An 18,328-nucleotide genomic window follows, 5' to 3' on the forward strand; every position below is an offset into this window, starting at 1 on the left:
TAGTTTAAGGTTCTCATAACCCAGTCGTTTCACCACTAAATTTCCTGGCATTGTCACACACATGAACTTTTGGGGGACACCTAATATCTAAGCCATAACAGGTACACTGTTTCTTCTTGAAGCAGTGAAAATGTTCTAAAATTAATTGTGATTTTGGTTGCACAACTAGGATTATACTAAGTTAAATCATTGAGTTGGCCACTTAAAATTAGTGAATCATATTTATACGCTAATTTTATCTCAGTTAACTCTGTACCTCTTCTTTAATGTGGGCAGGCCAGCATTAAGCTTTTTAAGAGGTCCAATTTCTGTCCTCAGTTAGATTCAAAGTTCTTGTAAGATCAATTCTACTCAAACCTACATTAACAGGCATTTAAATTAAAAAAAAAAAAAAAGCCAAGTTATCATCGTGTCACTTTTTTTCTTTTATTGGAGACTTAACTTTTTAGACTCGGGTCATTATTACTAAGTAAAACCAGAAACATAATATCAAAGCAAATAAAACAGAGGAGTTTATGCTTTTCATGGTTAAGGAAAGCATAGTACAATTGCAGCATTACCACTTGAGCTTCTTCTAACTACCATAGGCTCTAAGTACCCATGATGAAACTTAAATAAAATTAATTAAAAATAAATAAAATTAAGCTAATAGTATGTACAAGTAATATATAAAAGCTTCAGCCACAGAGCTGTCTCCCTAACTTACCCTTTGGTTTTGAGAAAAGTTTGTATTGAGGATTCATGTATCGAGGATTAAATCAGCATTCCTATAAAACTATTAACCAAACATATTAATATTGTAATGTTTAGAATTTATTTAAACTCTGATTTTCAAATATCTAAATAACATTCACTTTATGTTACACATTCAGCAAAATTTATGCCTTTTTAAAAAGTATCTTAAGATTATATTTTATTTACTTGGGCTGGGGTTGTGACTCAGTGCTGTCGTGCTTGCCTAGCACGCATGAGAACCTGGGTTCAATCCTCAGCATCATATAAAAATAAAATAAAGGTATTGTGTCCACCTACAACTAAAAAATATGTTTAAAAAAATTATATTTCATTTACTTGAAATTTTTCTCCAGTGTGATCTTAACTGTTTATAATAGTAATTAAAATTATAGTACTTAGCTCTTGACAAAAAAAAAGAAAGATTATTATCAAAGAGAAAATTACATTTTTAGGTATGAAAGAAAAAGATGAAGAAAAGAGCAGCTCTAATCATTCAGAAACCTAAAGGGAGTTGAAGGTTTTGTTTCATGCCTCATTGTTGCTTTCATCCAATATTTACTGTTCTTTTTCAATTTCTGCATGCAGGTTTGACTGTGCAGATCGACAGTTTCATTCCATCCCTGCCACCTGGCAAGCTCTCATGGATAATCCATATGATGTGAAAGAACTTATTCCTGAATTCTTCTATTTTCCAGAGTTTTTGGAAAATCAAAATCGTAAGAAATAGATGATTTAAAAAATTAACTTAGCAGATTCCAATGGTGGAACCTGAAAAATAACTTTCAGAACATGGCTATAATGTCATATAGCTTATTTAAGTTTCATTCTATCTATAGATTAGTTAGTGACAGGATTTAACTGATGCCCTTCTAGGGAAGTTCTATAGGGAACTAAGATTAATGAGTCAAATCTGAACTGGTATGAAAATTTATCTGCACAGTGTTACTAGAGAAGCAAAAATGACCACATGCTGTCACTAAGAGTCTTTGCATTAGATAAGATGAGGATTTAGACCAGGGGTCAGCAAATTACAGGTCCACAGACCAAATCCATAAGTGAACTTGTATTTTTATAAAGTTTTATTGGCACACAGCCAATTCTTTTATATGTCATCTATGTATGACTGCTTTCAGAGAGTAATAGTATGCTTGAGTAGTTGCAGCAGAGACTGTATCATTCACAGAACCAAATGTATTTATATTTTGTTCCTTTATTGAAAAAGTTGATAGACTCCTGATTTAGAACATAGGAGAGGAGTCAAATTGGGAATAATGACTTCAGTTTATCACACCATTTGAAAATTCTTATTGTTTTTGAAGTACACAAGCATAGAGCTAAATCTAGTCATTTAAAATACCTGAACACTTTCTAAGTAATATTACATTTATTTTTTTAATAAAGAACGTGGCAAGATTGGTACTACTGGTGTTCTTTAGGGCAATTCCAAAGTGTTAAAGGGTCATTACCAGATACTCTTTCTTCCTCTAACATGCAGTGTCAATGTTTGACACTTTACTTGATCAGAAGAGTCTATCATTCTGGGAAGAGCATATGCAGGGCTTAATGTTGCTTTGATCATGCACTCTGGAACAGGTTTTAGAGGCAGGGCATCTTACTCTCAGAGTAATACAGTTAGAATTGGTGACATTCAGAAGTTCAGGTGGATCTGTTGACTGAGTCTGATCCCAAGGTCAGTCAGCCATTAGACTGAAGTCTCCTAAAGCCAGAGTATCTGGAATAGGAGGGATGAACAGGCTAAATTTGAATGAAAATTCTAAGGTACTTTTAGCTCAACAACTCATGACATTTATCAGAGAAACACAGTGCTGAGGACTGTGTTCTGATGGCTTCCATTTCTAACTATACATTGCCTTTTTGTTTGAAATGAGCTGGGTAGGAGAAAGTAAATATATCAGGTAGCATGCCTTCAGGAGCAAATATTAATAAAACCAACTTAAAATTGTACAAACAAGGAAATTTTAGTATTTTCAATAATAGAAACTTACACTTATGGTAGTTCTAGATAGCTTAATATCATCAAAGCCAGCTTTCTTTCTGTGTTTCACTCTGTCATTCTGAGTATTTTGACTTTGTCTAAGACTAGTTCCTCTCTCATAGTTACAAATGACTGAAGCAGTGTTAAGCATCATAGGTAGATACAACAGTACCTTAGAAAGAAATGGGACTATTAATCCATTGTTTTTTTTTGTTTTTTGTTTTTTGTTTTTTGTTTTTTTTTTTTTGGTGCTGGGGATTGAACCCAGGGCATTGTGCTTACAAGGCAAGCACTCTACCAATTGAGCTATTGAGCTATATCCCCAGCCCGTGACCCTGGAGATTAAACCCAGGGGCACTAAACCAACTGAGCCACATCCCCATCCCTTTTTTATTTTTTATTTTGAGACAGGGTCTCCCTAAGTTGCTTAGGGCTTCTTCGCTAAGTTGCTGAGGCTGACTTTGAACTGCAATTCTCCTGCCTCAGCCTACCTAGCTGCAGGGATTACAGGCATGCACCACTGTACCTAGCCCATTGTGTCCTTTCTTCAGAGTGAGGAACCCTTTCTTGAAACCTCTTCTCCTTCCCCAGAGCTGGGTCATTCCCTAAAACAGTCACCAGGAATGAATGTGAAATGTGGGACAGAAATGAAGACACAAATGAAATAAAGGTTCTGCTAGCAGATAAAAGGAGAAATAACCATAAATTTGGACAATGAAAAATATCTGCTACACAGTGATTAGCTTAACATAAAGCCAAAGATCCTGTGCATCCTGTTATTCTATGACATTTAAACCTTACTCCAACTTTGGACACATGGTATTTTAAAGCAGCACACTGTTATTTTAAGGCTGGTATTTTAAGACCTTCTTTTCTGAAGGTCTTTTATGTTAACGCTTTTCCTCCCACAAGAAAACCTCACATTTAGGAAAATTTCATCAAAATTCCATGTTCTAACTATATGAGCAAAATTTTATTATGCAAATATCTGTTTAGAATAGTGGTATATAAATATATTATTCTTCCAAAAAACAAATACAACTCTTCCAATGAGTGACTTTTAAGGTATAAGTTATACCAAAAAGTTTTAAGGAATTACATTTTACAAATTACCTTTTGCGGAACTATGTTATTGATTTTAGTGTAAAAAGAATACTTAATACTGCATTTTTGTTCAGATTAACATGAGGGTTGTAATTATTATCCCCCCTCCTTTTCTCAATAAAAGAATTCTTATCCTTATTTCCCCTGTAAAAGTTAACTTAATACTTTTTAAATTAATGCAATATGTATATGCCAATAGATAAAAACTAAAGATGGGGAAAGCCATCTATTTTGCTTAGCAGCGTGCCCTCATTTATATTTGATTTACTTCATATATTTAAATCTAAAATGATATGTTTTTATCTTTTATATGTCTTAGAATTTAACTTGGGTCGTCTACAAGTTTCCAAAGAACTAGTAAATAATGTCATCCTCCCCAGATGGGCTAAGTCAGCTGAAGATTTCATCTATAAACATAGGAAAGCTCTGGTAAGATTTTTGTTTAATTATTAGATTAATAAGTTACAGATGTATTTTCCAAAGGATGAGATAAAATATCTGATTTTTATTTTTCTAAATTAATTTGTAATATATGCTATGTTTAGAATGTACAATATAGTAATTTTATTAAGATAAGAATCTTCTGATACAGTAAGAATATGTTATAGTCCATGATTATAACCAAAGAGAGATTGAGCATCCTTAAACTTATTTAAACTAAACTTTGGATCTTAGAACATTTGGGATTTTGGACTTTTGCTCAACAGGTCAAGTCTATGCAAATTTTCCAAAATGGGAAAAATCCAAAATCCAAGGCAGACCTGGTGGCACTCACCTGTATTTCCAACTACTTGGGAGATTGAGAGGGGAGGATCCCTTGAGCTGAGGAATTTGAGGCCAGTCTGGGCAACATAGTGAGATGCTGTCTCAAGAAAATAAAGAAAGGAAAAGTGAACAAAAACAGAATCTGAAACACTTCTGGTCCCAAGCACTTTGCATAAGGAATACTCAACTTTTATTAAATATTCCAGTTCTGTATCTCCCTGCTGTATGTGTAACTGTTCCGTTTACCAAACTGGTATAGTTTGATGTTTTGAACTTGTTTCAAATCTCAAGAAGAATGAATATATTAAGTGTCTAACAAAAGCAACTAAATTCTAAATGCCACCTTTTGAAGCTTACAGTTTTTCAGTTAAATTTTCAATTTGGAATTGAAGGACTAGTGAGGGCTAGTTTAAATTGATAATTGTGTTACTATCTTGCAGATGATATAATTGACTCTTATTTTTTCCCCACAGTAGACCAACAGAAAGTTTTGGTGTCACAACTAATTTCTGCCTTTGCTGTGTCAAAGCAAATTAGATGTGACTGAGTTCTATTAATCTACAAAAGTGGCAACAGATCACATTGACCCCCACGCAGTAGTTAGCTTATCCCTGCATTAAGACTTGAGTCCTAAAGTCTAGTATCTTGATATCTAAATAAAGTCTATAAGTGTCTAAAATCACTCAGGTGTTCCTCCTTTTGGCTCTCAAGACTAAAGTAAATTATCTGCTTCCATATAACAACAGTGATATGACAAAACAGAAGAACTTCAGTAGAATTCTTGTTTAAAACAAAAATTGGAGGGCATGACAGGAGGCTCCCAGTAATTACTGGTTTATTGCAATTCAAAATTCTAGTAGGAACATGTTTTTAGATTTTTTTCTTTAGGGCCCAGTTATGTTCCCAGAGGGTGATTCTCAATTGTTCGCAATTCTGTCTTTGGTTCTTCCCCTTCCTCCTTTCTTTCTTTATTTTTATGTAGTGCCTCACACCTTCTAGGCAAGCATTCTACCACTGAGCTACAATCCCAGCACCCCTCCTCCCTTCTTTCCCATTAAAAAGACCTTTGTTTACATAAAATCTTTGTCAATTTCTTTTCTAACCATAGAAGTTGAAAGCCAAAGGACTCTCTTTTTTTCCTTTTTCTTTTTTCAGTCTCTTTTTTTAAATTATCTATTTTTTAATTTTTGACAGACTGCATTTTGATTCATTGTACACAAATGGGGTATATCATTTCGTTTCTGTGGTTGTACATGACGTAGATTCTTACCATTCGTGTAATCATACATGTACGTAGGGTAATGATGTCTTTCTCATTTCACCATTTTTCATACCCCCTCTCCCTCTCATTTCCTTCTACATAATCCAAAGTTCCTCCATTCTTCTCACTCCCCACCGCCCTACCCCCATTATGTATCGTTCTCCACTTCTCAGGGAAAACATTCGGCCTTTGGTCTTTTGGGATTGGCTTATTTCACTTAGCATGATATTCTCCAGTTCCATCCATTTATTTGAAAATACCATATTATTATTCTTTATGGTTGAATAATATTCCATTGTGTATATATATACCACAGTTTTTTATCCATTTACCTGTTGAAGAGTTTTCTTAACTCTATTGGACAAAAGTCATTTTGCATTACTTTACAAAATGGTCCCTTTTCTACTTTGGGCCAAATGATATCATCCCAGAAAAATGCTGTTAAGATTCTTAGACTCTACATTTTCTAGTTGAACTGAGAGGTACAACCTTGAATCTTTCTGAAGTCTTAACAGATGGTTTTATAGCCGAATCCCTGAAAACTTTTACCCAAAGCTATATTTTAATGGTAATGATCTGATTTGATCATTGTCTCAGACCATTTCTCAGTTTGAGAATATTTTCTCTCTAGAGTTCTGAAATTGTTTTATTTTCAAATCCAGCAAGACCTGACTTACTTATATTTTCTTAAAATTGTGCTTAAATAGTTTATTTTTAACCCATCTTACTCCTCCCTCACTTTATTATAGGCAACTGAAAGAAGCCAATTGACACTTTAAAACTTTCTATCTGGAAAACATCCACAGGCAGATACCTTTCTGTCTTTGATGTATCTGGAACAGGAGTCCCTTCTTCTCCTGTCTCTAGTAACATCCTTCCTCGCTGTCTCATCGCCAATAACCTCCAAAAACTCTCCATCTGCTCCCCAGCTCAGTTTACCTCTTGGTGTGTGCAGCTACATTTTCCACCCCAAGGTTCATTGTTTCCTTGAATTAAATTTTTTTTCTTTTTTCTTGAACTGAAAAATTCTAGACAACTGTTTCAATGGAAACTATAACACAATGATACATTTCACAGTTCTAATTAATTCTTGTAGATATTTGGGCTGTTACTAGCTTATTTATGTTATTTTCTACCCCTAGTAGTTAGGAGATATATACATCAAGATCCAAAAAAATAATCATCTACCTTACAGTACATATGGATAGTCAGTATATGTAGTAGATACTGAATAAATGTTTAACATGTTTTGTTTTTCATCACAACTCTTTTTAATGCAAAAACTGAATAACTTCACTGTCCAGTAATACAGGGTTAATTAATGAATTTTTACTTACAAAGACTTGATACATATGAATGCATTCCAAGAGTTTTTATCAATGCTTGTTCTATATGTGAATATTTATTGAATAATAACATGTTTTTGAGAGAATTTTATGTACAGATGAAAAGATTTATGTGTAGAAATGTTTCATTTGTTCTCTTTTTTTTTTTTTTTTTGCGGTGCTGGGGATTTGAACCCAGGGCCTTGTGCTTGCAAGGCAAGCACTCTACCAACTGAGCTATATCACCAGCCCTCATTTGTTCTTTTTAAAGAATAAAAATTATATTGTAGTTGAATGGTATCTCAATTATTAAATTTGTTCTTTTTCTAGGAATCAGAGTATGTTTCAGCTCATCTTCATGAATGGATAGATTTGATTTTTGGTTATAAACAGAGGGGACCAGCTGCAGTGGAGGCCCTCAATGTTTTCTATTACTGTAGCTATGAAGGTATAACCCTGTATACTTTTTCTCTTACATTATCATGATGGAAATTTTGTTCAGTAGGTGGTCACCTGTGGTATTTTGAACCTGTTTAATACAGGAAAGAATACATTAACAAAACAGCTTTTGGATTGAAAGAGTAAGATACTGCTTTTTTGGGGAATAGTAACTAAGTGTGTGTGTGTGCATGTATACATATGCATGCAAATCTAATTACAAATGTGAATTATTGGTGTTAAAAGAGGGTTTGGGGTTTGGTTTGGTTAGATGCTAGGAATTGAACTCAGAAGTGCTTTACCACTGAACTACATCCCAAATCCTTTTTATTCTTTACTTTGAGACTCACTGTATTGCTTGAGGCTGGCAATTCCACCTCCTGAGTTGTTGGAATTACAGGTGTGCACCACCATGCCTGGCTGTCTTAAGAGTTTTTGATATCTGGCATATATGTCTTAGTTAGTTCTACATTAAATATTACATATTAAATTGCTAACAATCTTTGAAAGAAGACCTTTAGAAATATCAATAACAAACTCTTCAAATGATGTTATTTAGCTCAGGATCAAGAATGCTTTCTGCATTCTACTGTCGTGTAAAACTAGAAAAATTTTTTTAAAAAAGTTTTCTGATTGCTTTAAAAGGCTGAAAAATCACCTGACATAGTGGTGCACATTTGTAATCCCAGCCACTTGGGAGGCTGAGGCAAGAGTATCGCAAGTTCAAAGCTAGCTTGGGCAAACTTAGTGAGACCTTGTCTCAAAATAAAAATACAAAGGGGTAGGAATGTACTCAGTGGTAGAGTGTCCCTGGGTTCAGTTCCCAGTACTGCAGAAAAAAAAAAAAAAAAAAAAAACACACACACACATCTGTATTCTAATTTATTTCTGACATATTCGTGTTGTAGCATACTGTTTTGTTTTCACTCTATAGTGAGTTTATTACTTCTGGTTTTAGGAGCTGTGGATCTGGATGCCTTAACAGATGAGAAAGAAAGAAAAGCCTTAGAAGGGATGATTAATAACTTTGGGCAAACACCTTGCCAATTGTTAAAGGTAAATTATATAAGCTATTGTCAACCAAAGATGTCTAGAAATGAATTGCTAAGGAATAGTATTACCATTATTTTTAAGAATTTTAATGATTTAAAACCTTATTTCAGAGTTACTATCCAGAATTTGGAAAAAATTACCTTGTATTTAATTGATTATTCCTATTTTTAAATAATAAAATATTTCATTTAAAGTCCATTTATGAAGTCAGGTATTATGGTTGATTCCTGTAGTCCCAACTACTTTGGAGTCTGAGGTTGGAGAACCTCAAGTTCAAGACTAGCCTGGACAACATAAATGAAATTCTGTCGCTACTGCCCTCCCCCACCCGTGCATAGCAAAAAAAAAAAATCCACTTATTAGAGCACTTGCCAACCATGTACCTGGATTCTATTCCCAGCATCAACAGCAGGGCAAAAGGATAAAAATCCATTTCAGTAGCCAAGTAGTTACAAATCACAAGAAGGGTTTTTTATATTTACCCAGAAAGCCAATCACTTCATATTTCTGACAGAAGAAAAACAGTACCAGTGTTTGCTGTTAAAACTACCCTTAAAGACTCTTTCCATATGTAAAACTTACAGTTGTTTATAGCTGCTAAAATCAGCCCCAAGCCCAATCCTAAGAATGAAATTATAAAATACATAACGTGATCAAATTATTAAATATTGGTATTGGTCTTTTCCCATTCCAATATCTGAAGTTAAGTCATTATCTTCCTTATTGCCATAGATTTGGATTCAGAGGAGTCAATCTGCTAGTTTTGAGAGATGTCTTGATCTTTGATAACATATGAACTTAAAGATGAGGAATATACAATAATATTCCATTTATTAAGTAAATGCTTTCTAATTCAATCACTGTTAGATACTTTCCTAAACCCTCAGAGTGAATATCCAATTATCCTCATATTTTAAATGATAAAGCCAAGCCTAACAGAAAGTAATACCTATCCACAATACCTTACTTATTAAATATTTTTAAATACTTTTAAAAATTGCTTATTAAATACTTTTTCTACATTTACCCAACTAAAAAGTGACAAGGGTAAGATATATATGCATGACTAACTCCAAAGTCTTTTTACCATGCCATGTTTTCTCTGAATTAGTAGCTATAAGCCCCTTGTTATACTGTATCTCTTTTTGTTGTTCTTATAGGCCTTAGTTTAAAAGTTAACTATAACACTTTATGTCTTAGCTATTTATCTCTATTCCTCACTAAATTATAAATATGTTAAAGGCAGCAACCTTCTCTTAATTATATCTTTTGTGCATATAGTATGTATAAAGTAAATTTTTTTGCATATAGTATGTATAAAGTAAATTATTTATTGATTGAAATTTCCACAGCTATACAGCAATAGGGCATCTAAGCTCAAGTTTATAGTTATACTTCTGTCAACTCAATTTTTAGGCTAACTTTATAATTGTTACTATACTTTAGTGACAATTGGCCTCCAACATTGCTTTTTACAGAATAATCATATGCAGTCAGTTTGTGTGAAGGAACACAGTGAGAGATGTTTTAATGTAATTATGGAATTTTTTCTTAAAATTATTTTGAAGGAGCCACACCCTCCTAGATTATCAGCAGAGGAAGCAGTACAGAAGCAGACCAAAACAGATGCTTCAACCTTAAATCTATTTCAACATCTCCCTGAACTCAAGTCATTTTTCATAGAGGTAATATACGACTTGGTAATATCAAACAGTTTTCTCTGTGTATTCTGTATACCTTAAAGTTTATTTAATTCTTAAATGGAGCAGAAGTATTATAATATTTAATACCAAATGGTACATTACACTGAAATAATCTATTCTTGGATTTTTAAAACATTTTTATTGAAAGCTTTTGTTTGAGCTGAGTCATTGTCTCAACTATTTCTCTTGGCTTGCTTTCTTCTACTTCATATTTTGCTGACAAAGAAGAACAAATAATTGTGTTTAAGATGCTTTTTTATGAACTGGGCACAGTGGCACACACCAGTAATCCCAAAAGTTTGGGAAACTGAGACAGCAGGATCATGAGTTCAAGGTCAGCCTCAGCAATTTAGTAAAACCCTCTCTCAAAATGAAAAATAAAAAGGACTGGGGGTGTAGCTTAGTGGTAAAGTGCTCCTGGGTTCAATCCCCATACAAAAAAAAAAAACGAACTTTTTGTGACGATCGAGTTGATATGTAGAGAGCTAATATTTTAATAGCTATTAATATACTGTCTGCCTAACAATAAAATATGACCCTATAAGTCTAATTGTTAATTGATAGTATAAGAAGGAATAGTCGGGTAGGGGGAAGGAAAAACAACAGAATGAGACAAACATCATTACCCTCTGTATATGTATGATTACACAAATGGTGCAACTCTACTTCGTGTACTACCAGAGAAACAACAGTTGTCCCCCATTTGTGTACCATGAATCAAAATAAATAAATAAAAAGAAGGAATAGTCAAACAAAACAGGAATAGTTAATACTATAAGTGAAAGCGTACCTTCAAATTTAAAATTAAAAATTCAAATATTTAAATATACATATTGAAATACTTCAGGTAGTTCAGAATGTGATAATGAAATGCATTCACACCTGAGCAAATTCATACGAATTTGTTTATAACAGATGATTTTTAACTATTTTGGCAAAAAGAAAAGTGAAGATTAAAAGTTACTAAGTTAATAAAAATAGTTTGGAGATATACATAGAACAAGCTACCACTCACAGAATACAGCAGAGGTTGGCAAACTTTTTTTTAAGGATCAGATAGTGAATATTCTGGGCTTTGTAAGCCATGAGGTAAAATGAAGGGTATTATGTAGGTATATAATACCACTTAAAATGTAACCATCTAAAAACATAAAAAGCTTTCTTAGCTCACTCACCGCCTACATAACAGGTGGTGGACTAGATTTATCTCAAAGGCTGTAGTTTGTAAAACCCTGCATATAAAGCATCACTGTAGAATGTTTCTTAGGTTCATTACCATGGGAAAACATAGGGAGGTTTTGATAATTTAATGTAAAAAATCTTATGGGATTTATACTAGTTATGTCTTTATGAGTTTTACTTAAATGAATTTTGTTGTAGTAATCACTATATTTTAATATAGATTTACTTTCACATCTTTGTGAGAGCACTTGGAAAATCACTCTTTATCTAGATTCACATAGTTATGTCAGGTTTAACAATACAAACTTTACAATGTTGGTAGTTTTCCAAAAGTATCTAAGTTAGTTGCCTAGAACTCAGAACAACATAGAAATGGTGCTGAGCAGTGGTGACTAATTCCCAAGATGTGTTGGGTGGCCCCCAGGTTGAGATTTGCAGAGAACTCACAGGAGTCAACATCTATCAATGTATTTCAGTGGAAGAATACAAAGCAACATAAACAAAGAGAAAATACATATGGGGAGAAGTCCAGGGGAAGTCAGGCACAAGCATCCAAGAGTCATCACCCAGTAGAGTCACACAGGATATGCTTAATTATTCCAGTAATAAAATGTGAAAACACCTTTTTGTGTAACAGGGCAGCTCACTAGAGACTCCGTGCCCAAGATTATTATTGGAGGTTAGTCACACATACCTAGCACATATTAAAACTCCAAACTCTAGGAGAAAAGCCGGTATTCAGTATAAACTTTACACAACACAGTGTAGGTATATGGAACAATCCTTATCATTGAGGGAAAAGTTTCATGGCATTGTAAGGAGCTGTTTACCTGCCAAGTCCCAGAAGGTAACCAAGAGTCAACCTTGCAAGTAGGCCTTTTTAAGGATAACATACTAATGTTGTATTCTTTTTACTGCCCATAAAGCAATCTGTAAAAATCTATTTGACCCATGGTCTGATGGATATATATTATTATATTTGTTACATAAATGCTGATAGAACTATTTTCATTATGTCTAGTCATCAGCAAAGAGAAAAAGCACATAAGGAGACATGTTCATGACAGCTTTTTATATGATAATATACTCTGATATATAAATGTGCAATGACATATTTATCCTTTTCTGTATGCACCATATCACATGGTATCTTTCCCCCAAGAATAGTTATCTGGAGCAGGATAAAAACACAAAAGAGGGACTGGAGTAGAGCACAGTGGTAGAGCACTTACTTAGCATGTGTGAGGCCCTGGGTTTGATTCTCAGAACCACATAAAAATAAATGAACAAAATAAAGGTCCATCCACATCTAAAAAATTATTTTAAAAAACACAAAAGATATCCTTGGGTACTAATAACTTATTAGTCTCTTTTTGTCATCAAAAGAGATGTTTCTCCATACATTCCTGTGAAAAGAGAGAACCCTCTGTAGGTCATCACTTCCTACTTGGTACATAGTAGATACCAAATAATGTTGTTCATCTAATGTTAGGCTTCATTTATGAACTATTATCATATTAGGGAACTAAGTTCAAATTCTCATTGTCTTTCACATTGTAATAAGATAATAGTAGATGTTTTCTGAGAATTATATTTCTGAGCGTAACATTGGGGCTTTTAGGAAGTACCCTCAGTTAACAAAAGAGGTCTACTTTGGGGAAGTTAAACCTAAAAGACTTTTTCTATAAATTATAGTCAGTTTTTCCATTTGACCTATTTGATAAATGTATTCTTATGTGATCTATATTTTCTACTTTATATTCATGTCAGTATAGCAAGGGAAAAGGAAAGATCGTAAATCACTGGCTGTTTTAAATGATTGCTGCTCCTTGAAATCTACATCTCTATTTAACAGCAGAGTAGTGGAATAGAAGAAGGTGATGGGTTTCAGAAGTTTCAAGTATGCCCTCCAAACATGGTATATAATTCCTTTCCTACATTTTAAATTAAATGATTATATGATTCAATAGGGTAAAATGCCATAACATAGGGTTCATCCTTCTTTAAAGAAACAAAAGTTTTTAGTAATCTGTGCCTAATAAATGTGAGAAAAGCCAACAACTGAACCTCTTTTATTTTATAGGGAATTAGTGATGGTATTCCACTATTAAAAGCCATTGTTCCCAAAAATCAGTCTCGTTCTTTCATGTCTCAAGGCAGCCCTGAGTTACTGGTAAGTTGACTTATACCTTTGTCATGCTGTGGTGTCTATATCCATTCTAATTTACCAAAAAAAAAAAAAAAAAAGAGGAAATAACATTTTTTAAAAACCTTTTTTGGGCTGGGGTTGTGGCTCAGGGGTAGGAACACTTGCCCAGCATGTGTGAGGCACTGGGTTTGATCCTCAGCACCACATAAAAAAATTAAACATATAAAGTTATATTTTTAAGAGCTATTTTTAAGAATAATAGAGGACTAACTTATACACTGGCTTGTAATCCCAGTTATGCCAGAAGCTGCCACAGGAGGATTGCAAGTTCAAGGCCAACATGATCAACTTGCAAAGACCCTGTCTCTAAAGTTTAAAAAAAGGGCTGAGAGGTAACAGCTCAGCGATAGAGTATTTGCCTAGCCTACTCAAGGCTCTGGGTTCAATCTCCAGTACCAAAAGTAATAATAATGATAATAATAACAGAGAACATTTTTATAGAATTAATTTGATGAAGTACAAAATTCATCTTCTGTTTATGTGGCTTTTAAGTAGTTACTCTAATTCTAATATGGAAAAATAAATATGTGGATATGTGAAAATATCTAGAAGAATAAATATGTGAGAAGAACCAGGAAATTTTATACAGGGAAAATAGAGGATAGAGTCTTATATTAAAGTTTATTATAAAGCTATAACAATAATAATGAGATATAATGCAGAATATGTTAGCATATATTCAGGGCACTTTGGTCAACGTTTTATATGACTCTTTAATTCACCTAATGATCCTATAGGCACTACTATCACTTCCCTTCTACAGATAAGAAATTAAAACTCAGAGAAGTAATTTGCCCAAAGTCACAGATCTAGCATGTAAGACATCTGGGACCTTGGCACATGGACACAACCTAAGTCTGTATTATTCTAATTTTGTCACTTAGAATTAGACCTATTTTTATAATTATGCATATTATGTTTGCTTAGAAAAAAATTTCTAGAAAGATATGTGAAAATAACAGTAGTTTTTCAGCAGTAAAATTCTTGTGATTTTCAATTTTAATCCCTGTATTTTTTTAAAGTTATGTGAATCAAGGAGTAGGGGTAGCTTGTTATCTTTTATGATCAAGAGGTAAAAAAGCTTTATGAAGTATTCACTATGTCAATTCAGGGAGTCCTTAGCAGTTCATCGTAAGTTCTACTTCTCAATCCCCAATACCAAAAAAATAAATAGGTAGGTAGATAAATTCTTCTGATATATGTTCTAAATGATATATGTGTCATATTTTTATGATAAGGCTTAACCTTGAATTTTCTCTGACTGCCAGTAGTTGCTAATAAACTTTGAGAAATTATGAGAAAAAAAATAAAGATATATTTGACAACTTTTCTTACAATAAGATAGACCTTTTTCCATTTGAACTATTTGAAGATTTAATGGGTTTCATATGTTAAATACACTGTCCCATAATATTCCCCAAATAAGTGACCATTTGATTATTCTTCACTACTTTCTTTAATCTTTCATTTAAGTCTTCTTTTTCTTTTTTTTTTTTTTTTAGATAACAGTAAGCATGAATTATGTTATTGGAACTCATGGATGGCTGCCTTATGACAGAAACATTTCTAATTACTTTACATTCATCAAGGATCAAACTGTGACAAATCCAAAGTAAGTAAATGAACATTTAAGGCAGAACAGCTACAGTCAGTACCTTATTGCTGGGGAAAAAATTGATTCTGACCTTTTTTTTTTCTTTTTTAAATCTTCAAAAAGAATTATTGGTGTGTTATAATTATACATTACAGTGGAGTTTGTTGTTAAATATTTTTTTATGTTCATTTTGAAAGTAATGTTTTGAGACCCAGATTTTGTCTTCTTTTTTCCACCACTTCTCTTTCCTTCCCTCTTTTGAAGTTATATCTTGACTTGATGCTGGTTTAAAGGCAAAATTAAAGTTCTATAACTGCAGCTATGAAAGAAAAAATTACAAATATTTGTAAACTTAATTTTAATTATTTTCTACTTTATAACTTCCAAATAAATCTCCTGTGTTTTAGGTAGTAAGAATCACCTTAGTGATTTTTTTAAATCAAAAATTATATTCCAATTCAAGGTAATGTTTCTCTTACTCTAAATTGTCTTAGCTTTATGTTTACTTGTATTTTTTTCTAACTAAATCACATTCAGTGTTTTTTTGAGGATCAATTGCATCATATATTTGAAAACTATTTAAAATGATGTAATTGTTATCATTGTATCTTTCTTATCTTCCTCAACTAGAATAAAATTCTGTAAGATTAGGGGATAATGTCTTTTTCCTTTTACCCCACATAAAACAGTAATGCTATCTTTTGCTCAAAGTATGTTCTCAACAAATTAGTGTGGAATAACAGTTCTGTAGCTGAACTGTCAGAATTAACTCCTCATTTTTTATACACATACTGCAATCACTGTATCTTTCTGCAGAATCTAAAAAATTGTCTAGGCTCATAGGTATTTCATTCGGAAGCAGGTAAAACCTGTAAGCTTGCTTTGCTTGCAATGGAAGATCAGGTCATCGTGAGCATTGTTAGATATTCATTTATTTGATTTATCTCAAATATATCACCTTGTGTAGGAGATCCTTGATTTTAGTTTTTTACTGATTTTCTTGGTCCTATTCTTGCCTTTATACTTTGCGGTCACCATTTATAGAATTGTCAATTTTATTAAATTGACTTGAAATTGAAGATTAAACTTTTTTCACACCTTCATCAATCTCAATTTCTTTATGCTTAACTATTGTGACTATTTGTTATGTATATATTTAGCTTATGAAGACTATGAAGAAAGTAAGATTAATGTGTTTTCTGAAATTTTATCATTTTTTAATATACATTTTAAATACAACTTCAGAGATTTTTTTTTATTTATCTTAGAGAAATTTTTTAAATAGTTGGTATCAAACCAAGTAATCTTTCAAGAAAAAGTCTAATGTTTAATTGTGTTTACAGAACTCAGCGTAGTATGAATGGTCCTTTTGCTCCAGGGCTGGAGATCACTTCTAAGCTATTTGTGGTATCACATGATGCAAAGTTGCTCTTCAGTGCTGGACACTGGGATAACAGCATTCAAGTTATGTCACTTGCAAAAGGCAAAGTTATCTCTCACAACATCAGACATATGGGTAAGCACTAACATTTTTTTCCATAATTTTTTGAACTATTTAAACGTAGTACATGCTTCCTATAAAGTGTTAAATTTTATCTTTTTTTTTTTTTTAGCTGAGCTATCTCCCCAGCCGCCCCCCCCTTTTTTTTTTTTTTTTTTAACTCAAGGGCACTTGACCACTGAGCTGTATCCCCAGCCCTATTTTGTATTTTATTTAGAGACAGGGTCTCACTGAGTTCTAAAAGCATTGCTTTTGCTGAGGCTGGCTTTGACCTTGAGATACTGCCTCAGCCTCCCGAGCTGCTGAGATTACAGGCATACACCACTGTGCCCAGCATATACCTTCATCATGTTTAGAAATGTTAGAATAAATTTAATTGACTTACAGAAATAAGGATTTAAAGACAAATTTATAACAAAATGTCATCATTAAATAAAATATCAACTTCCCTATTATTCTATTAACAATAAAACATGAGATAAAGTTGTTGAATGTAGTTTACCCTGATACATCTAAGTATTTTAGTCTTTGATACTAAAATAAAAACATTGAGCAGACTTTTTTTTTTTTTAAATAAACCTATTAGTGAAGGGAAATGGAATCAGCTGCTATTTCTATACCAGCGATTCCTCCCATGTCATATACATAACTCAACTGTTTATGGTTCAGGAAAAAATTTTTTTATATTTACGAATTTACAGCATGATAATATGTCCTTCCCCCAACCCCAAGGACACATAGTCATAGGATTTTAATGCCCAGTGGAAGGAGAAAGTGATTGAGATGAGAGGAGAAAAGTATAACAAAATTAACTGGGGATACATTTCAAGCTATCTGACCTCCTCCCCAGATTCTAATTGACATTGTACATACCCCACATCTGCACCTCACTCTAAAAAAAAAGGATAATGTCAAAGAAAGCTGTCCTAGGGGATTTTTCATATTGCTTCTTTCATGTGTCACACATTGCCAGTAGTTTTCCAATGCCATTTCTACATTCCTCCCTGTTAGAATAACAACTTTAGTAATGGTTTGAACATTAACCAAAATTGCTCTTAAAGTTATCTTTCAGCAAAACCAAGGTTTCATTTTGTTATATTCCTTTTTCTTACAGATATTGTGACTTGCTTAGCTACAGATTATTGTGGAATACATTTGATTTCTGGTTCCAGAGATACCACATGCATGATATGGCAAATAATTCAACAGGTAGTCACACATTTAAATGTTCTTGGATTAGATTATAGATTCACTTTGAGAAAACCAACAAGATGTTCTAATAGGATAATGAACTTTTCTCTGGAAGTAAATGACAACTTTTCGAGCTCCTTGCATTCTTTTACCTAGATTCTGTCCTGTCCTGATCACTGTGGTTTTTTCTAGGTTTATTTTTTTATTCATTGCCTATTCCCCTACACTTTCCAAAAGCTTCTCCTTGTTAACCTTTCCTAGGAAAATGGTG

General features: G+C 33.0%; 1 protein-coding gene across 1 annotated transcript in view; it reads left to right on the top strand.

Annotated features, from left to right (window-relative positions):
• Nbeal1 (neurobeachin like 1) overlaps positions 1–18,328 on the top strand; it is a 190,717-nt gene that overhangs the window by 156,387 nt on the left and 16,002 nt on the right. Inside the window, 9 exon segments of the mRNA XM_047546399.1 lie at positions 1,321–1,451; positions 4,155–4,264; positions 7,517–7,634; positions 8,583–8,680; positions 10,246–10,362; positions 13,646–13,735; positions 15,274–15,383; positions 16,709–16,881; positions 17,981–18,075. Of these exon segments, the coding sequence (XP_047402355.1) occupies positions 1,321–1,451; positions 4,155–4,264; positions 7,517–7,634; positions 8,583–8,680; positions 10,246–10,362; positions 13,646–13,735; positions 15,274–15,383; positions 16,709–16,881; positions 17,981–18,075 (1,042 nt within the window).

The sequence above is a fragment of the Sciurus carolinensis genome, chromosome 3, assembly GCF_902686445.1.
Source record: "Sciurus carolinensis chromosome 3, mSciCar1.2, whole genome shotgun sequence".
Lineage (NCBI taxonomy): Eukaryota > Metazoa > Chordata > Mammalia > Rodentia > Sciuridae > Sciurus > Sciurus carolinensis.